Raw genomic sequence first — 20,966 nt, forward strand, 5'->3', positions numbered from 1 at the left:
ATAAAGAAATCATAATCGTGGACGCATTCTACGGATTTCTTTTAAAACAAGCTATTGGATCCGGATCGCTAAGTCACCCTGAGATCGGTGTATAAGAAGTACAAAAACGACCATACGTTTCGTTGCGGCTAGTCCAAGCTCGACCTTGTGAAGTGTAACCGGAAAAGTATTTGAAGTGTAACGCCGGAAATTATCCAGTAAACCTGTGCTGGCAATTCATGTCTTTGTACTAGTGTACATCACGCTGGGCGGATATTTGTACAGGAAAATAGATGTATCTTTTGAAATACGCACTCCGTGGACCGGGCAATCAGAAAGCAGGGACGGCGGATCAATTTCCCAAGTGGGGGGGGGGGGGGGGGGGGTGGGGGGGGGGGGGGGGGGGGGGGGGGGGGGGGGGGGGGGGGGGGGGGGGGGGGGGGGGGGGGGGGCTGACTAATGACTTGAAGTGGGGGGAGGGGGGCTTAAAAGCTTAAAAGACCCTTCTCTCAGTAGTAAACAAGTATAATAAACAAGCTCCGGGTATTTCAATACTATTTAAACCATTCAGGTTATTGGAGGATTTTTTTTTTTTTTTTGTTTTTGTCTTTATTTTTTCGCTCCTCCCCTCCCCCCCCCCCGGCTCCGCCGTCCCTGAGTCTTAGCTTGCGTTCAATTTCAGGAATAAGCAAAACCGAACATAAACACGAGGAGATGAAGAGATGAGCTTGATGATAATTTTTTTTTTTCAAATGTGAGAAAACTTTCCACCAACTGACAGGGTTAGGCTTTTCGATAGAACGATTGTCAATTGAGTGAAAACATAAAACCAACACCCCTTTAAAGTAATCTCTCTGGTCGGTCACAAAGGACGCAAACAGTAGAGTGAAATAAACAAACCTGAAGCGATTGCATGTAGCTGTTGCGAAGCGCGGAAAAATGAGTGTCAGCTAGTCGTAACATCTGGCACGATTGGTAATGGCTGTACCTACGATTGGATGGGAGAAAAAGGCACCAGATTTCAAGCCAATCGCTAAGCGTACTAAAAACCAATATAATGAAGACGCGAATTACATTGACACGCAAATGATTATCGTTTTATGCATGTAGCTAAACAGTAGCTCAGTGCACGTGGTATTTCTATCTCAATGATGAAAGGGAAACCAGAACAAACCAATTAATAGAGAACATTTATTACCAACGGCTTTTTGTTACTGATAGACAAAACTGAAATATGAATTAAATATTCATTTATTCGTTATAAAAAGGCTGATACAAGCTTATTCATATGCTTTTATATTCTACATGAATCTTTTAATTAACAGCTTAGTTTCGTTAGAGCATTTTGAAAGTTGCGTTCTGTTATTCTTCATCCGTGGAATATCCTTGTAAACCTAATGAGACGAAAAAAGTATACATATTTTAAAGCAAAATAAGTCACGCACATACCCTTTGCGTAAGTTTTTCGTATTATCAAAACATGTGTTTGCATTACATATTAGAACCGTGTTTACATAGTCCATGCAAAATGACGAGACGACCAATCTAAGCGTCCGTTATCCGATCAAAATTCTATAACAGATATTTTAAGCCTATCTTGTTTCCTCTGGCCAGACCTCCTTCTAAAATGGATCGGACATATGCAATGGTTGACATATCAAAATTTCCGCAAATGAAGTTTAAACAGCTACTAACAATTTCAGCGTTATATAGCAAATCCCCTATTCAAAATTACGAATAAAATCGATAGGTGATTTATGCAATTGAAAACAAAGTGTTACACAATTGGCTCCAATGCACGAGTCTTTGAGGTCGTTTATTTAGTCTAAGTCTTTCTCGTTTTCTTTGTGAGCTTTGGCGTGATTATTTATTGAGAAAAAAAAATGTAAATGGTCCGAAACGAAATATATTTGTTAAAAAAAAGCATTTAAAAAACGAAGATAAAAAAAATGTTTCCGTTCTCGTTACCTTCAGTTGATTTGAAGTCCCTCAGTACCGAAGCTTCAACCGCGGCTTCGGCGACGACGTCGGAAAAATCTTCGAAATCTTCGTCCACGACGGGATCTTCGGCGTCGGAAGCGGCGAGCAAGTCGGCGAGCCCCGCGAAATATAAGGAAGGGCAGTATTGGATCAGAAGACTTCTCAACCAATTCTTTGTCCAATGGATCAGACAAAGAGTTTTCATCCTCGTCATCTGCATCTTCATCGTCATCGTTTTCGGCGTCATCGTGGCCATCGCTATCTATTTCGTCTTCATCCAAATCCTTATCACCATCATCCAACTTAGGGTTGCTGATGAAGAATCGAAAACAAAAAAGAAAGAAAGAAATGTAAATGGTTTACACGCCGTTTTAAAACCTTGGCGCTCAACTACATAAAACAAAATCACTTGTACTGTTTCACATAATTTTATCTAATTACAACAAAAATACGCGAGTACACTGAATGTTAAAATACAAATGACCAACTAACATTAGAAAAATATAGCATGGCAATGTTTCTATGTCGATGATCTTTGAAAGATACATTATTAGTCGTCAGTTGAGATATGAATTAGCACGTTACATTTAAATTGCAAGGGGAAAGCTAGACTTGCTTTAGTTTGGAATTACAGTAGTCAAACCCCAAAGTTCCCTCTTTTTAATTTCGAAATACTTTTTTTCCGTGTCGATGCTTTGCCTTAGAACTTGTTTAAAAGAGAATAAAATGATCATATGTGAAGAGCAAAACAAGGGAGACTTTTTTTTAATATACTGTCTTTTTCTTTTCGTTTCTCGACTTTCGTCTTTCTTCAAGTACAATTGCACTTATTCCTTACCTCTGAAATATGTCGTTTCCAATTTGCTTCAGTTCAGCTTCATAAGCCTCAGCTTCATCGTCAGTGAATGGCAATGCCAAGCCTATGGCAAACACAAAGCCAACAAGAGCTACAAGAATCAATCCTTTCATCGTGGAGACTTCTTGCTTCGAACTAACAAATGAAACTGAATGTCGCATTTTTATACCTTTGGGTAAAACAGCACTCGGATATGCCCTGCTGCCAACGTGCCGAAAAAAGGAAAGATATTGACAAATCACGTCAATATTACTCACTTGAAAACTAAGTTTAGTTACAATTATATACATAGTCTTTTTATTTTACTGACTATTTTATGTTTTTAATCGGCGAGATGCCCAAATATGATAAAGTTCTCATGTAGCCGCTGAGTATAGAAATAGTAACTACATGTTATTAAATATAACTATATATTGAAGTTTAAAAGACCACCTCTGAAGTTAAGGCGTGGTCTTAACTTCGATCTTCCGTAAACCTTCAAAACGTTTCCCTGACGTCACTTGAAACGCCCAACCTTTCTCAACTACTTCACTTTGTTGATTAACTGAGTTAATATCGTTGGTATGGATATGCTTTTCAAATAAAGCAAATCCATATTTTTATATCGTTTATCAAAAAATTTAAGCGCTTTCGGAGGTATTCGCCTTCAACAGAATATTTTAATCTTGGAAAAAGTTAATGTATGTTCGAATTCAATTTTGAACCCTCAACTGCTTCTCTGAAGGAAATTCCAAAAAAAAAAAAAGGTTTGATTTGGTTTAAGAAATCCCCACCACAATGTTTTGATTTGTCACTTTTTTTTTATTAAACATGGTAAATATTTTTCTGTTACATGGCAACATTAAATATCCTTTTGAAAACAATCATATATCCGAGTACTTATAAGTGAACCCTTGTAAAAAGTAACCGGAAATGTTTGGATGTTTTGAAATAGAAAAATATTTATATATTTCTCACTATCTTGCCATGTTCGTGTCAATGAATTACTTCCAACTACGTAATCACAAGTAAAACGTCAACTCGCGGCTTCCGCTGCCTGTTCCTTGGCCAGAGAGTTCAATACTTGAATCAGGACCGAAGTTTCACAAGTTTGCGTGTACGCTGCCAGTCGACAAGGAACAGTGTCGTAAGAACGACTGGGTTTAAAAACTTAACTTAATGTAGCTGTAGGTGGAAACATAATGTCGCAGCAGTACTTAACAAGTAGATATTTAAAAAATCTTATGATTCGGGCAATATTACAATTCATAATCCATCAAATATTTTCGCTCACGCGCGATTGTTTAATAAGCGTCACTTGACACGATACTAATATGCCCCAACTAAAACTAAAATTAGAAAATATCCGAGGAAAATTCCCCAAGTGCTGTTTCCCGTTTCCCAACTTTGTGATTTATGCTTGCACGTTCAATGTTCAGCCAGAGTAAATTGTTAAATTAAACATATGTTAAATAGAACTGAACTTTGAAGAGACCAACAATGCTTTGAACGCCAACAGAATTATTTTAACGTTTAAAAGTTTTGAGAGGAAAGTTTTCCAATATAAGCGGCCTATAAATATTTGAAGGATAGTGAAAGCAATAGTCGCAATTTGGCTTTAAAAATATGCACGGATATTTGTCCTTGGACAAAATCTGTTCCTCGAAGCTTCGCTCTCGGAAAACTGTTCACTTCTCAAAACAGATAATATCCGCGGACTAATATATATCTAAGCCTCCATTTTCGAGTTAAATGGAGGCTTTTTTATAAATATCTTTTCCTGCGTCGTTTCGTGTTTAGTTTTAGTTTTAGAACTCTCTAACGAACGCAGTTTTCAAGATGTGGTATTCTGCTCTAATTTTGCATGCAGTTGGTAAAAAGTCTTGTTTCCTTTTAGCCCTTTAATTTGATTGCCTTTTAAACCAGGACCCGTATTCATGAATTCATCCTCAGTCATAAAATACTTCTTCGTACTCCGGGACTGTATTATGTCTGAGCTTTAATTGTAAGACATGTTTGTTGAGAAACTTCTTAGTAAGCAAGCAGGTCCGTTTTGTAAGGTATTCACAAAACGGACCTGCTTGTTTACTAAGAAATTTCTCAACTCTCATTATATCTTCAAGCAAACTACAATCCCAGCGATAAGCTCTTTCCAAATGCTTTAAAAGCAGTTTTCAATTATGGTTAGGAGATCATAATGATTGTATAGTTAGCTTTGCTCACATTTTGATAAAAAGTACAATAGTTCTTTTGCTCATTTAGGGTAATATATTTTCCCGTACGAGTTAGTTATAAAGACGACGTCCACCAGTATTTGCATCTTAAATTAAATGTAAAGTCAAAAGAATTGCAAAAAAAGATTAAATGTACATGTTGACAATTTGCCAGAAAATTACAAGCTAAGATAAGACATACAAGAATTCAAAGCCGACTTCATGGAAAGTTGTTACCGTTTTAACCCATTTTGAACAAGAAAAGACATTTAACGCAGCTTTCAATTATGGTTAGAAGATCATATAGCTAATATATAGATTTAGGCAAGCCTAAAAGCGGAGCTCCCCATTTATTTAATTTTCACTGGAGCTACAATGTTTTCATTCTAGTGAATAAGCGGCCAAAGAATTTTATGGCCGTGCAAGAAATTAAATAGCTCACACGAGTCAGCAGCGAAGAAATAATTCTAAAGCGGCAAATCATACTCATGGAGCAACAGTTCTGCTTCTAGAATAGAAAATGTTTCCCCTAGTTCCAGACCAAAGTCACTGAGTTTCGAACGGGTGCAGGATCCGGAGGTCTGTTGCGTTTTTTTTCTTTTTCCTTTTTTTTTTTTTTACCCCGTAGCAATAAAATTTTTTTATTCTATCAACCGTTAGCTTTCGATCTCTCAGTACGATGCTGCTTACAGATAGACGAAGCCTATGCTCTCAATGTCCACTTTTTGCGGTCGATTACTTTCACGTATCAGCCACTTTTTCATTGCTTCTTTTTTTCTTTTCAAACCTCTTTAAATTTTAAAGGCCGCCTTATACGGCCGCCTTTATACGGCCTTCTTGCTTCACTATTTCTACCACAAACTGGCGGCCATCTTGCGCGACTCCGTACGCCGTACGTACGCGCCCGCGAACCATGCCGCTATCCATGTTGACCATGAAAACTCATTTCCATAGTGTTCCTCTTTCATACCATTTGCCTGTCTATGGGGCCCGCACAAGGCGCCTCGGCGCCTTGCGAGCTCCGCTACAAAGTATACATCTTTTGGTCATTTAGGGGTAATATATTTTCCCGTGGAAGAAAAACACATTCAACGAAGTATTACTAGAGGTATTCTATCAGGTTTCATTTTTATTTGCTCCTGGTGAACATTGGATAAAAAAAGTCTGTATTGTCCTTTCTGCCATTGACTTCAGCATATTTACCAGTAATTTACATTTTGAAGTGTAAAGGCAAAAAGAGCACAGATAAAGACTCAATATATATGCTGACAATGTGCCAGAAAATCACAAGCTAAGTTACTCTATACATGAAAGCCTTCCCTTTTTAACCCATTTTTAATGAGAAAATACAATTATCTCATTTAATCACTGATGTTGAAGATATAATTTCTAAAAGCAATACACGACCCTTGAAATAACACATTTGCCAATAGTTATACAGTTTACCCAACGTCACTGTATACTAACTTATTTTCGTGTTATTGGTATACATTGTTTTTCAAATCAAATTCACCAGAATTAATATCAGGTTGAAAATAACCTTTGAGTGGATTTGAATGGTCGCATATCATCTAGAGGATACATCATTCCTTTACTAGAAAAATACTTCTGTTCTATTTCAATTTAAGGATTGTTTTCTAAAATTATTACCAAGAGTTACAGTGCAGCATGCGGAACATTCAAATCACGATTTGTAACAAACAGAACCGAAACACTTTATGAACAGCATGGGAGCAAGTAAATGTTACGTATATAAAGTTTTAAGTCCCTAAACGGCAACGCCTGGACCTCGAATAAACGCCGGGACCTCGATCAAACGCCCCCGGCGTTTATTTAAAAATTAGCAGCTTTGATCCGGCGTTTAATCAAGGCCGGCGTTTAATCGAGAAAATAAGGTAAACATAAATCTATTTAAAATTAGTTTATTTAAAAATAAATCGAGAAAAAGCACGAAGTGAAAGAAGTAAACACAGCTATCAGAAGGATGGCAGGACATTTTTTGTGTAATTATTTGGCGTGTAAACATCTTGGCTCTTTTAAGGGCAACAATGAGTTTCTGGCTGGTTAAATCAAACTAATACGTACATTCTAAAACGTCTCTCCGTATAAAATAATGAAGCTGGTATCTTTCGACGTTTACTTGAAAAACTGAGTTATTTACATTCAACCATTGTTTGTATGTCCACTTTCAATAAAATACCTAAAATTTATAATGTCACATTACATTATTCTCCCGCTATCCTTTAGTGAAAGAACCCTAGAAATGTAAAAAACGTATATATTTTTTTCCTTTTACCTACTGTTATCCCATGAAGGGCAAATTTTAAAATATAAGATTAGTTAATGATTGCGAAAAGCTTCAACAATGCTCATTCCGTGAATGGAAAGTTATTTGATATTCTCTTCTTTCCTTGTGCAGTAACGCATTCACAATCATTCTCTGTCACCTCGACTACCAGCAGCTTACAGCTTCCCTTCAATTCTCAAAAATCTCTTTATAACCGACATTTTGATTTTCCTAAGGATCGAAATTTTAATCAGAATACAGTGCCTTTCTCTTTTCAAACATGACACGGTGGTAAGTCAACCATTTGTCCTTTTTTTTAATATTGAAATTCCAAACTTTCCTTCACGAAGGTAAATTAGTGATATTGTGCACACGATGTGTTACGCTCGCTTGGCTGAACCCAGGAGACAACGCCTGTGTTAGGAGCTTTTTTATTCCTTCGATGCTGATCATATAATATGATGCTACAAAAAAAAAATGAAAGCTGGAATTTGAAAAAAAAAAAAACATTTTTTTTTAATTATCACTTGTCTTCAGTCTCAACAGAAGTTCTCTAAGTTTTGTCAAGTTTATAGTTATTTTGTTAATCAAAATAATAAATCTTAATCTATTTGTAAATAGAATTTATTCTTAGAAGAAATACACCCATCAGGAAGAATTAAGACTTTTCATATAAGACCACCCTCGGAAGCAAACCTCTCAAACCATATGCCCTTTAACACAACATTAGGCGATAAGCTAATGGGACTAATATAAGTGCTTAATGTGTTACTATTTTTATTATTCCACAATATAAAGGGGAAAGTATTGATCAAATACTTTAAAAGTGGTAATTCCAGTGCCAGTGGTTATATTTGGAAGGTCGAGAAAAACAAGTGTATCAAATAGTAACATAGAGTACTTGTGTAGACAAACTTAGGTTATTTGGCGAATAACATTAAAGTAGCATTGCAATATTTGTTAATCATTTGGCATCTTGTCAACATGGTGCACCCGATTACCTCTCATCCAAAGGTATAAAATGCACCATTTGGAGTTGCTCACAGGCCAGAGACGAAGAAGACTTCACGATGAACAAACTGTTCCTGTTAGCATTGATTGGCTTTGTGCTGGCTATAGGCTTGGCACTTCCTTTTAGTGAAGATGGAGATGGCACAAGTAACAATGACTTCAAATCAGAAGATGAAGAAAGGTATGCTAAAAATAAGCTTAAAAGTTCTCTTAAATTTCTATGAAAGACAACGATGTGACGTGCTTTAACAGTTGCTTTACACTGTTCCAATCCCACGAGAAAAATTGTTACTGATTTGTTTTTTTGGAATACGTCAAACAACGCTTGTGCATTCGCAGCTAGTTTGTGTTAAATACTTACACATGTTATTGTCATTTTTTTTTCGCAGAAACTTGAACTGGGATGCTGCAGATAATGATGTAGGTGAAGATGAACATGACTTTGAGGAAAACAAAGACAACAAGGAAGATTACGAAGATGATGATGATGACGATGATAATGGCGAAGAAGACGAAGATGACGACAATTCTTTATCAAATCCAATAGAGAAGTCATCAGATCGCCAAATTGTACGGCGCTTATTTCGAGTCCGTCGCTTCTTCCGCGGCACTCGTAGATTCTTCCGCCGCTTCCGTGGCTAAAGAAGCAACACCTGCCAGTTCTAGGTATGCACGCCCCAAGTTTTGAGCTTTCATGTTTTCACTTTAGTTAGGGCACTTTTTACTGATAATCTTAAGTCACAGTTTCAACTTCACTTCAGAAATGAGACGTAAAGATAACAAGATAAAAAAAAAAAAAGATTAATGGATACAATAAAAAATCTTCATAGCTAGTCCTTGAAAGATTAAGCCGACTATGGTTCTCTGTGCCTTAAGTGAAGAACGCCTGAAAAAAAAAAAAAACATAATGATTAGCGTGTATTATCTTTAACAACTTGCATGCAGCTAATGTGGCGTAGAATTTCGTGTTGATGTTCTGTTATAGTATCCTACGTTATAAAACGCCATGCAAACTGTTTTTTGTTGTTGTTGTTGTTGTTGTTCTGCTCTCTTATTTTGCATTTTTTCAAAGAACAGGTATTCAAGTTATTACTGTTTTACGATTAAAATCTAAGAAAGAAGGCCTTTTTTTTCCTCCATTTGGTTGTAATTTTATAATTAATTTATGTTCGAGACAATGCCTGAAGTTAGTAATATATTTGCTGGAGTTAGTAATATAGTTGCTAAATAAATGTGTTATTTTTCCTAAATTCATTTGTCATTTAAAGAAATGTACACAGAAAAAGCAAAGAAATTAAATTAATGGCTTCTTAAAGAAGATATCTTCACTGTTTAATCTATACTTTTTTTTTCTCTACAGATGTACCCTCCATGAACAAAACTGGAAAAAACAAGCAAACCAATTAACAATACTGACAAGATTTGATAAAAGTAAAGTTTGGAAGCTATAGTAGATAAAAACGTAAAACTGTACTGATCTTTGTTTTAAATAAAAAATGAAACGTAAATTTTGGTTGTAATAATTTTTTTTTTTTTAATTAACAAATAAACATAGAAGCCTAAGCCATGTTTTATACTGTCATAAAACACGACGGGCATTTGAGAACACGAGGGAAATGTAGAAAACATGAGCCGCAGGCGAATGTTTTCTACATTTCTCGAGTGTTCTCAAATGCCCGGAGTGTTTTATGACAGTATAAAACATGGCTTAGGCTTCTTTCTTTGCTTTATGATATAGATTTTAGACACCGCGAGTGAAAAGTTTAATTAAAAATATGTACAACAAGAGCGAGTAAACAAAGATGAAAAGCAGAAAATAGTTTACGGGAAGACCAGAAAACTGACACAATTTCATTCAGTATTCGACGTAAAATAAGGCTAAGCATTTTAGGTAAGTTTGTTACCTTTTAATCTTGATCTTGTCTTTTTGAACTTCGATAAACTTCACCGACTGCACCGAGTGCAATTTCGTCTCAGCATAACATAGTAGTCTCGATGACATCCGTCCCTTGCTTCGTTCGACTTGAACAAGGCGTATAATTTCCAGAAAAGCTATTGCTTCGGATATTCCCGTAAACCTTAATTGTTGTCACAATCAAGTTCCAGCATGAATAGACTATTTAAGAGGAGATTGTCGAAGAAAATCTTCAAAAGAAAACACTCTCGCTCGCTTTCCTTGCGAGTTTCATTCAACTCAAGCAGTGGACACCGCACCACAATTTTTCCCGCCTCACTTCGTTTACATCAAAATGAAATGTCCAGTGGATTTATACTTAAAAAGGAATTTAATAAAACAATTATTCCATTCGCCCTTGTTGGATACGAGTGGTTATAGCCAACGAACAGTCAACGACGCGCGAAGCACTCGAGGAAAGCTGACGAAAAACAATAAAACATGATTTTTCTATGTTTTATACTCTGATAAAACATAGGTTCTTAGCCAATCAGAGCGCGCGTAGACTCCTATCTATATTATAATTACAAATAAATATGTTTTATATATATTTTTTTGTTCATATAATTTATATGACTTCCATTTCTATTGTAAAACTGACAGAGGGGTATATTTCGTTTAATTTTTGATAAGAAGTCAGAGGCAGCCGTAGCATCAGGCATTTTTACTGAGGGTGTCATCCACGCAACGCTTGTAAAATGTAGGCATCTTGTTTTGGATTTCTAATTGCTCTTCAATGCTCATGAAAGTATTGGCGATAAGCGGTCCAAGTGGAGGCAACACCGTCCACCTGTTCTTTCACATTTCCCAAAAAAGAAAACTGGGGCGTGTAGTCTTATTGTTATAAAGAAATGGTTTGTAAGGTTGTGCTGACGGGTTGGGGGGAGCTCGAGGGAGCTTATTAGAATGCGGGGTTTGTTTCAGAATATAAAAACAGTTTATTAGGGTACAGTGGAGTTTCTTATGTGTTATTGCTGTTTTTACACATTTTCACACAAAACTCATAACAATTATTTGTGTATAGTTCTAACACATTGAGATCGAGAATTAAAAAGATGCTTCGGGTGCATGCAATAGTTGCGCTTCCACTAGCTCTTTTGCCCTCGGGACAGTAGGGCTTTATCCAAATGCGAAGAGGGGATTGTGTTTTGTGTGTGACCTCAGCACCCACATTGAAACAACCCATTAAAAATCACTGGATACGTTAAAGATAACAAAATAATTACCCATGACATTCCTTAAACGAAGGGTGTATCTAACAATACGAGCGGCTGCACCAATCGCGAATAGGCAAATTCCAAGTTTCAACAACAACAACAACAACTCACGCGTAATTACCAAAAGAATACATTTTTGTAATTTGGAATTAAACTCGCACCCAATGGCCATTCACAAGACTCTACGAATTTTCTTTCCACTAGAGATCGACTGCTCTCTCGTTTAAAAATATTAGGGACCAATTCTGGGCATGAAGGAATGCCCAAGCACATGTCGGCCGCCGAGCAACTTGCAGACGAAAAACTACGCATTTCTCTTAAAACAATTCAAGGTATTGGATCACTAAATCGACGGGAGATCGGTATATAAAGCATAAAGTACAATAATGACTACAAGCAAACCATACGTTTCGTTGCTGCCGGGTCGACCTCGGGTAATTATTTTCAGTGTAACCGGAAAATTATTTGGAGTGTTACGGGAAATTCTCCAGTAAAATTGCGCTGGCAATTTATGTCTTTACTAGGATAATTCACGCTGGGCGGATATTTGCACAGAAAATTGGATGTATCTTCAGAAATACGCACTCCATGGACCCTGCAATTAGAAAGCTTGGATTCAATTTCGGGAATAAGCTAAATCGAACTTTAACTGGGGGAGATAAATGTTAAGTCATCTCTGCATGGGCTTAGTGGCCCATGCAAGCCGAAGATTATCCCCAGTAATAAATTAACGAGTACCCACTTAAACACCTGGGTAGAGAGAGCACTATGAGAGTAACTTGTCTTCCCCAAGATTACAACACAATGTACTCGGCCAAGGCTCGAACCCAGGCCGCTCGATCCGGAGCCCACTAACCATTAGGCCATCACGCGTCCAGAGGTGAAGAGATGAGCTTGAAGATTATTGCTTTTCAAATATGAAAAAAATGTTCCACCTACTGAAAGGATTAGGCTGATCAATAGAGCTCTCTAGCCAATCACGAATGACACAAACAAATAGTGTCAGAAATTAAAACTAGCAGACACTCATTTTCCCGCGCTTCGCAACAGCTGCATGCGATTGGATCACTGTCTTGGTTTTTGCTTTACCCTGATTGGATGGGAGAAAATTGCACCAGATTTTAAGCCAATCGCTAAGCGTACTAAAAACCAATATAATGAAGACGCGAATTACATTGTACATTCGACACTCAAATGATTATCGTTTCATGAACGTAGCTAAACAGTAGCTCAGTGCACGTGGTATCTCTTTCTCAAAGAAAGGGAAACCAGAACAAACCAATCAATAGAGAACATTTATTACCGTCGGCTTTTTGTTACTCAGAGACAAAACTGAAATATGAATTAAATGTTTTTTATTCGTTATAAAAATGCTAATACAAGCTTATTCATTTGCTTTTATATTCTACATGAATCTTATAATTAACAGCTTAGTTTTGTTAGAGCATTTTAAAAGTGGCGTTCTGTTTTTCTTCATCCGTGGGATATCCTTGTAAACCTAATGAGACAAAAAAGTATATACATGTTAAAGCAAAATAAGTCACGCACGTACCCTTTGCGTAAGTTTTTCGAATTATAAAAACACATGTTTGCACTTCATATCAGAACCATGTTTACATAGTCCATAATGGCGAGAGAGCTAAAGCGTCCCATCAAAATTCTATAACAGATAATATTATAAGCCTATCTTGTTAATCATCTGTCCAAACCCCCTTCTAAAATGGACACATGCAATGGTTGACATATCAAAATTTCCGCAAATGAAGTTTAAACAGCCACTAATTAACAATTTCAGCGTTTTATAGCTAATCCTCTATTTTAAATTACGAAAAAATCGAGAAGGTGATTTATTCAATTAAAAACATTAAAGAGTTACAATTTTGGCGGCAATGCGCGAGACGTTTAGGTAGTTTATTTTGTCTCAGTTTTCCTCGCTTTATATGAGCTTTGGTGCGATTATTCATTAAGAAAAAAATATGAGCACATTTGTAAATGGTCCGAAATGAAATATATTTGTTACCTAAAAAACATTAAAATAATGAAAAAATCCTTGTTTACCTTCTCATTACCTTGATTTGTAGTCCCTCAGTATCGAAATTTCAACCGCGGCTTCGGCGACGTCGGAAAAATCTTCGAAATCTTCGTCCACGACGGGATCTTCGGCGACGGAAGCGGCGAACAAGTCGGCGAGCCCCACGAAATACAAGGAAGGGCAGTATTGGATCAGAAGACTTCTCAACCAATCCTTTGTCCAATGGATTGGACAAGGAGTTTTCTTCCTCATCATCTGCATCTTCATCGTCATCGCTTTCGTCTTCTTCGTGGCCATCGCTATCTGTTTCGTCTTCATCCAAATCTTCATCGCCAACATCCAACTTAGGATTACTGAACAAGAAACGAAAAAAAAAAAAGACATGAAAATTGTTTCACATGCTGTTTTAACCCTTGAAGCTTCCCTATATCAAAGTATTTACTTGTACGGTTTGACATAGTTGTACTTATTTAGACAAAAACGTGAGAAAATGTAAAAACACAAATGGTGTAAGGATAGTGCTTGTCTTGCATTCAAACTATTGTAGTCAAAACCCAAAATTTTACTCATGTTAATTTCGAAATCTTTGGAGATTGCTGTTGTTGTTGTTTTTTTTTTTCATGTCATGCGTCGCCAATAAACGTTTTCGAAAGACATTAAGCTAACCATGTGTAAAAAAAATGTCTTTTCTTTTTCTTCTGTTAATTTTTTTTTTTTCTTCACGTACAATCCCACGTTTTCCTTACCTTTGAGTTATGTCGTTTCCAATTTTCTTAAGTTCAGCTTCGTACGCCTCGACTTCATCGTCAGTGAATGGCAATGCCAAGCCTATGGCAAGCACAAAGCCAACAAGAGCTACAAGAATCAATCCTTTCATCGTTGAGACTTCTTGCTTCTAACTAACAAATGAAACTGTATGCCGCATTTTTTATACCTTTGGATAAAACAGCACTCGGATATGCCCTGCTGCCAATGTGCCGAAAAAGTAAAGATATTGATAAATGTCGTCAATATTACTCACTTGAAAGCTAAGATTAGTTACAATAGTATACATAGTTTCAACAGATTTTTAATTTTTCATGTTTTTAATCGGCGAGATGTCCAAATATGCTTAATTTCCCATGTACATGTTAATATAGGAATAACTATGTGTGGTTTAAATATAACTATAAATCGATATTTAAAGCACCACTCCTGAAGTTAAGGCGTGGCCTTAACTTCGGTTTGCCCTCAACCTTTGAACGGTTTCCCTTACGTCACTTGTATCACTCAACCTATCCTTAACTGTGACAATTAAGTTCATATCTTTAGCATGGATGGGCTTTTAAAATGCGATTTATCCGTTTTTATCATTAATCGAAAAGCTTTAAACGCATTCAGAGTTCTTTCCAATCTAAAGGTTTTCCTTTTTTTTTTTTTTTTTTCGTCATTATTATTAATCTGAATGGGATACTTTAAACTTGGAAAACTCATTCAAGTTTAACTCGAATAGCATTTTAGCTTCAAACTGTTACATGGTGGAACATTCATGAAATGTTTGATTTCGTTTGAGAGATCCCCACGACCATGTTTTGAATTATCGCTATTTATTTTTAAAACATGGTAAATATTTTTTTGGCAACATTAAATATTCCTTTGATGCCTATCCCAGATCGGAAAAGCAATACTTGGGCCCTTAAAGAAAGTACCGGAAATGTTTTGATGTTTAATTTTGAAATAGAAGAAAAAAAAACAAATCTGTCCCTATCACTATCTTGCCCTGTTCATGTTAATGAATTTCTTTAGACCACGTGAGCACAAGTATAACGTCAAGTCCTGGCTTCCGCAGTCCGTTCTTTGGCCAGGGACGTCAATGCTTGAATCAAAATTGATCCCAATGATATTGAAAATATCATTTCTAAAATCAATACATGACCATCGAAATACCATATTTGGCAATAATTTAGCAGTTACCCCTACGGCACTTGTCTAGCCTATTTTAAAATAAGCTGTGAGTGGATTCGGATGGATGCCTCGCGGCCAAGAAGAGTTCTTGTTCACATATACTATCCCTCTCTTAAAAAGCACATCTTGTTTTATTAAGCTTAATGCGCTGTCTTCAAGACGTAAGACTAATATGATGATAGTAAACTTTAAAGCTTTAGCTTGCTCAACTTCATGATTTAATAGGCTAAAAAGATATTAAGAAAAACAAATTTATATAATACTTGTTGTTCTGCTGACACCTGGGTTTTCAAAATTATTTCGTAAAAACAAACAAAAAAAATGTGCATGAACCTCAGCCTAAAATATTTGACGGTAAATAGATAGCCATCTGTATTTTTATTCGATACTTCTCATGTGCAACAACGCATCTACAGTCTCCTCTCTACTACCAGGTGATGTGGGGGCGAAGGGGGGATGCGCGATGAGAAGCCCAGACGGGGCACGCCCCCCAGTGGAAAGCGCCACCAAGGGATTACTTTAACATTTCTCCTCTCAATTAACCTACCGGCAATTAGCAGCTGTTGGCGCTTCAATCCTCCTACGAATTACAGTGTAACCAGAATAACTGATCAAAAAGTTATGGATCAATAAAAGGAGAAGTAATCGCCATAAAAAAAAAAGATAAAAAAACTTGTCTTTTGACCCTTCTCAACAGTAATACAGTCTTTTGGGGCATATTCTATGAAGGTTGCTGTAATAAAGAGACGACGTAGAGAAGAATAAAAAGAATTGAAAAGTTAAACTTATATCATCAGATTTAAATAAGCAACATTCAAATCACAAGCTGTAATTTTAAACCAATTTCAGGACAAAAGTGGAACGATTGTTCAAAGACAGAGTAGCGTGGAGAGGTTTCGTCAATGGCCTATGTTCCATCATGAAATGAGAAGGCCTTAGTTAAGTAAGTAAGAACAGCTTCGATTCTGTTTCGTAAACAAAGCTCGATTAAAAATGTTATCGAATCTAACCTTTTTCATTAGCTTTGCGTTTTTATTTCCAATCTACAACTAAAATGATAACACTTTTACCATGGCACACAAAAATGATATGCTGAGAAGCAAACTAGACTATCTCAAATCAAAGACCACATTTTACTTATTAAAGCTAATCAAGATAATGGTTTTGGGGGAAGAAAAACGAAAGAAAATAATTCGAACTCATAAATTAAGTCATAATCGAATTTTTCCTATTCGAAAACACATTATAAGCGAACAGTTTTGTTTTCGCAACACTTGACTTTGAAAAATAAATGTTTCTCTAATTCCAATGCGCACATCACCATTCTATAACGGTGGTTAGTGAACAATATATCGCATTTTTTTTTTTCAAATCTTAATTACAAAACCTCTTCAACGCTGGCAAAACGGTGATGTTGCGCTTTTGTTGTGTTATATTCGCCTTTCGGGATTACAAACGAATGCGCCTGTTCCAGAAACCAATTAGATAGCAGATCTGACTATTTATTTTTCCTCTTTACTACTGTACTGACGTTTACATTTTGATATTATGCTACAAAGAAATGAAAATTTGTTTAAAAACATGCTATTTTGTTGTTGGTGTTGTTTTTGCTTTATAATAGATCACTTATCTTCAATCGGGGTACCCAGAATATTACTTACATAAGACCATTTTGCTGCTATAACAAAATTTCTCTGAGTTTGGTCTAGTTTGTACGTATTTTGTTGACGTTAATATAATATATTTTGAGCTATACGTAAATAATTCTTTGGAAGAAATATTCGCCTCAGTAAGAAATAATTTTTAAATTTGATCGATCCTCGGAAACCTCTTAGGCCATATTTGCTTAAACACAAGATTAACCGAAAAGCTTATAAAATTTTTTGTTACAAAAATATAAAGAGGGCATACTAATATAAGTGCTTGTTATGTACTATTTTATTTTTCTTCAAAATGAATGACCAAATATAGCCATTGATAGGAGTAATTAAAACTCAAATTACCCCAATCGTCATAGGGGAAAAATATTGAGCACGTATATTTTAAGTGGCAATTCCAGTATCAGTGGTTATATTGGTTAGTTCAAGGAAAGCGAATGTATTAAGTAGACACATAGAGTATTTGTGTAGATAAACTTAGGTTGTTTGGCCAATAACATCAACGAAGCCTTGCAATATCGTTATCCAATTAGCATTTTGTCAACATGATGCACCCGATTATCTATCATCCAAAGGTATAAAATGCACCATTTGGAGTTGCTCACCAGCCAGAAACGAAGAAGACTTCACGCTGAACAAACTGTTCCTGTTAGCACTGGTTGGCTTTGTCCTGGCCACAGGTTTGGCACTTCCTTTCAATGAGGATGGAGATCAAACAAGTGATGCCCTTAAATCAGAAGACGCCGAGAGGTGCGGAAAAACTAAACCCAAACGATATTTTTTTTTTATTAGTAGTAGTATTAACCCTTTAACTACCAATCGTACGAATTTGTACGATTGGACCCTCTTGAGGTGATCACCTTGGAAATTTTGGAGTTCTGTGATAAGGTCCCAGGAGTGTTTCAGTGAGATTACATGAAGTACATTTTTTTGTGTTTGAGTGGATTTTGAGCGATTGTTTACATCAAGTTTACTACAGTTTCTGCCTGGAAGTCGCTGTGTTTTACATCAGTATTGAGTGCAAATTGTGTGGAAAGGTCTGATTCCCTCGATCTAATGGATCTTTACAAGAATAAAACTGTTGCTAGTTTTTGTTGTGTAATAATTTGAAAAACGCGTGTACATTGGAAACTAGTTTGGGTTAAAGCCATAAAACGTGTTTTTGTCGCTTTAATTGTTCGCAGGGACTTGCACTGGAATCCTGAAGATGATTTAGGTGAAGATGAAAATAACGTTGATGAAAACGACATTGGTGAAAACGAAGGCGGAGAGGAAGATTGCGAAGATGACGTTGATCACGATGATGAAGACCAAGATGACGAAGATGACGACAACCCTTTGTCTAATTCGCTTAAGAAGTCATAAGAATCCGTTTATACGTCGCATCTTCCGCCGGGTTCGTAGAGTCTTCCGCCGCTTCGGTCGCCGATTCCGTCGAGGTAGACGACGAGGTGGTCGTGGCTGAAGGAGTTAAACTGGTAGATAGGAAATCAAGGTAAGGAGGTAGAAAAAATATGGCAAAAGCAAGTGCACAAAACACAGGCGGCCCAAGCTCACGATGTGAAGAGTTGAAATAATACTCTTGAAATGAGTTATGCCATTTCGGGTTTTCTTTTTCTTAGCAGTGGGAACCCAAAATGGCATAACTCGCTTAAAACGCCTCGGATCGGCCTGAGAACCGAGATAACAACAGATATAACAACATTACATCAAGGGAAGTTGATTTTATTGTCATAATATCATTACATTTGTGACCCTCCACGGGAAAACAGGGACAAAGGTGATAGCACGCTCACAACACGCTTCCACTCTAAAACAATAGATTTCGATTTTACCACGCTTAAAGCGTGTCAAGCACACTAGGTGTGCTCGCTCGCACGCCTAGCGTGTTGTGCTCACACGCCTAGTGTGTTGTGCTGACCTAGTGTGTACAGCACAACACACCAGGCGTGCGAGCGAGCACTAAAAGCGTGTCCAGTCTACTTTATAACTGAAAGATCGTTTTGTTCTTAACCTACCATTCCTTCGCGAAAACGAAAATACGAGGAAACTACTTGTGTTGAAAGGGGTTATTGTTACGAATTTCAATTCTCGAGAAAACATCCAAGAAAGCTTTGCACCGTGTATTGTTCAGCAAAAGCTGCAATTCCAGTTCCTAAGGATTTCAATTCCCTATTTCAGTCTTTTAAAGCTTTTCGCTATGTTTTAATTAGTCAGCGACGCCATTTTCAAGGCTGTATCGCGGCGATTCCAGTATTTCGCGACTTTTCTCTTGTACGATAGGAACAAAAAACTTGAAAAACTTTTATTGAGGGGGGGGGGGGGGGGGGGCCCCCTTAAGAGAATCAAAAGAGCAATTGAGCCATGTTATCCACAGCGCGCGCGTATTGAAGGAAGCCCTCGCTAAAGCTGGATTTCCACCGACGCGTTTTTTTACCTGCGTTTACGTGCGTGAAAAAATTTAGAGACAAGGTATGAACGACTTGAATACATGTTTACGTAAGTCGTTCATACATTGTCTCTAAATTTTTCATGTACGTCAACACATGTAAAAAATTTCTCGTCAGTGGAAATCCAGCTTAAGTTGAAAACCAGTCGTTTTGCCTAAGAGTCGTTTCGCTTTGACCAGTTCGCTAACGTCACTAAGTTTAATGTCAACTGCAGTATATTGTGTTGACGTCTAACAAGCTTTTTAAATTCACACTTGTGTTCCAATAACAGGGAGTGAAAACCCTGAATACAGTTCGGTATTGAAGCCTGAGCAAATTAAGAGAGATTACTAAGAAGTTGAAACTTAATGGGCATTTGTAAATGAGTCTTTCTTTGTTTCTTCCAGACAAAGTTTAAGTGAGTTAAAAGAATATTTTTTACGCTCATTTTCATAGTTGATTTGATCATAACACTGACGGCTAGTTTGGTTCGGAAACGGCCGGGAAACGGTAGATAATAGCTTTAATTTTTGCGTTTTTTCCTCGTGTGGGTAAGTTTCACAATTCATGTTTGCCGAACATAATCTGTACTGAATCACTGTTGTTTCAGTTATAACCCTAGCGTGTTCTCGAGTATTCAAGCGTGTTAAATCGCACGCTAAGCGTGACTTCGAATCGCACGCTAAGCGTGACTTTGAGTCGCATGCTAAGCGTATCTTCGAGTCGCACGCTAAGCGTGTCTTCGAGTCGCACGCTAAGCGTGTCTTCGAGTCGCACGCTAAGCGTGACTTCGAGCACACTTATCAAAACAAAAGGTTTAGCGTGCGAACCAAGGCTTGCGTGTCCTGCATTGTTGTAGTGATTAAATATGTGCATATCTGTGTCACAAGACACGCTAAGCGTGCTGTGTTAGCGTGTTGTGAGCGTGCTATCACCTTTGTCACTGTTTTCCCGTGGAGGGTCACATTTAGCTAAAAATTCAAAAGCGTTTTCTCCCATACAAACCTTTATAAATATGAATCGTTGTAACACAACACCTCCGCGAGAGTCACGTTTCGCGTATTTGCAGAGTATTATTTCAACTCTTCACATCGTGAGCTTGGGCCGCCTGTGCACAAAAAGAATGAAAACAAAAATAGTTACCCGCCACTAAAAAGATATTAATATCTTCATTGCTAAATTTTTTACCTTTTTCCTCTACAGGCGTGCCATCCACGAAGAACACTTGAAACGCGAAAATCTGTCAGTCTTAAACAATACTAGCGCGATTTGAGTAATATTTGGAGGCTGTAATACATTAAAATTGTACTGAGCGTCTGTTTAAATAAAACTGGAAACGAATATCTTGGTTGTGACAAAGTGAGTTAAACTGTTCACATGAGTTTTGCTCTAGTGATATTGGTATTTTTTTTTTTTTTTACAAATGA

General features: G+C 37.0%; 3 protein-coding genes and 1 long non-coding RNA gene across 6 annotated transcripts; 2 read left to right on the forward strand and 2 right to left on the reverse strand.

Annotated features, from left to right (window-relative positions):
• Positions 1–1,202: 1,202 nt before the first annotated feature.
• Positions 1,203–2,938, reverse strand: LOC144660744 (uncharacterized). The gene is made up of 3 exons (XM_078521482.1): positions 2,798–2,938; positions 1,948–2,271; positions 1,203–1,373 (listed from the first exon to the last, which is right to left on the reverse strand). The coding sequence occupies exons 1-2, from the start codon at positions 2,926–2,928 to the stop codon at positions 1,983–1,985; spliced, it is 420 nt and encodes a 139-aa protein (XP_078377608.1). The 5' UTR covers positions 2,929–2,938; the 3' UTR covers positions 1,203–1,373; positions 1,948–1,982.
• A 5,308-nt stretch (positions 2,939–8,246) lies between these two features.
• On the forward strand, positions 8,247–9,772 carry LOC144661575 (uncharacterized). The gene is made up of 3 exons (XM_078522377.1): positions 8,247–8,486; positions 8,695–8,971; positions 9,666–9,772. The coding sequence occupies exons 1-2, from the start codon at positions 8,365–8,367 to the stop codon at positions 8,945–8,947; spliced, it is 375 nt and encodes a 124-aa protein (XP_078378503.1). The 5' UTR covers positions 8,247–8,364; the 3' UTR covers positions 8,948–8,971; positions 9,666–9,772.
• A 3,026-nt stretch (positions 9,773–12,798) lies between these two features.
• Positions 12,799–14,713, reverse strand: LOC144660746 (uncharacterized). 2 transcript variants are annotated; one of them, XM_078521485.1, is made up of 3 exons: positions 14,255–14,713; positions 13,535–13,861; positions 12,799–12,974 (listed from the first exon to the last, which is right to left on the reverse strand). In XM_078521485.1, the coding sequence occupies exons 1-2, from the start codon at positions 14,383–14,385 to the stop codon at positions 13,576–13,578; spliced, it is 417 nt and encodes a 138-aa protein (XP_078377611.1). In that variant the 5' UTR covers positions 14,386–14,713; the 3' UTR covers positions 12,799–12,974; positions 13,535–13,575. The 2 variants fall into 2 exon arrangements, with proteins under 2 accessions (XP_078377611.1, XP_078377610.1); XM_078521484.1 differs by having other exon boundaries at positions 12,802–12,974; positions 13,546–13,861.
• Positions 14,714–16,046: 1,333 nt separating this feature from the next.
• Positions 16,047–20,966, forward strand: LOC144660766 (uncharacterized). Of its 2 annotated transcripts, XR_013572151.1 has the most exons (4): positions 16,047–16,395; positions 17,686–17,860; positions 18,295–18,605; positions 20,743–20,966. It is a non-coding gene; the product is annotated as an uncharacterized LOC144660766 (long non-coding RNA). The 2 variants fall into 2 exon arrangements; XR_013572150.1 differs by lacking the exon at positions 16,047–16,395 and having other exon boundaries at positions 17,154–17,860.

The sequence above is a fragment of the Oculina patagonica genome, chromosome 7 (assembly GCF_052425735.1).
Source record: "Oculina patagonica isolate OP01 chromosome 7, crgOcupat, whole genome shotgun sequence".
Lineage (NCBI taxonomy): Eukaryota > Metazoa > Cnidaria > Anthozoa > Scleractinia > Oculinidae > Oculina > Oculina patagonica.

Coding starts and splice junctions, on each gene's coding strand:
- LOC144660744 (XM_078521482.1), bottom strand. CDS start 2,928: ATGAAAGGATTGATTCTTGTAGCTCTTGTTGGCTTTGTGTTTGCCATA. Junction 2,272..2,797: donor GGAAACGACATATTTCAGAG/GTAAGGAATAAG, acceptor ATTCTTCATCAG/CAACCCTAAGTTGGATGATG.
- LOC144661575 (XM_078522377.1), top strand. CDS start 8,365: ATGAACAAACTGTTCCTGTTAGCATTGATTGGCTTTGTGCTGGCTATA. Junction 8,487..8,694: donor AAATCAGAAGATGAAGAAAG/GTATGCTAAAAA, acceptor TTTTTTTCGCAG/AAACTTGAACTGGGATGCTG.
- LOC144660746 (XM_078521485.1), bottom strand. CDS start 14,385: ATGAAAGGATTGATTCTTGTAGCTCTTGTTGGCTTTGTGCTTGCCATA. Junction 13,862..14,254: donor GGAAACGACATAACTCAAAG/GTAAGGAAAACG, acceptor TTTCTTGTTCAG/TAATCCTAAGTTGGATGTTG.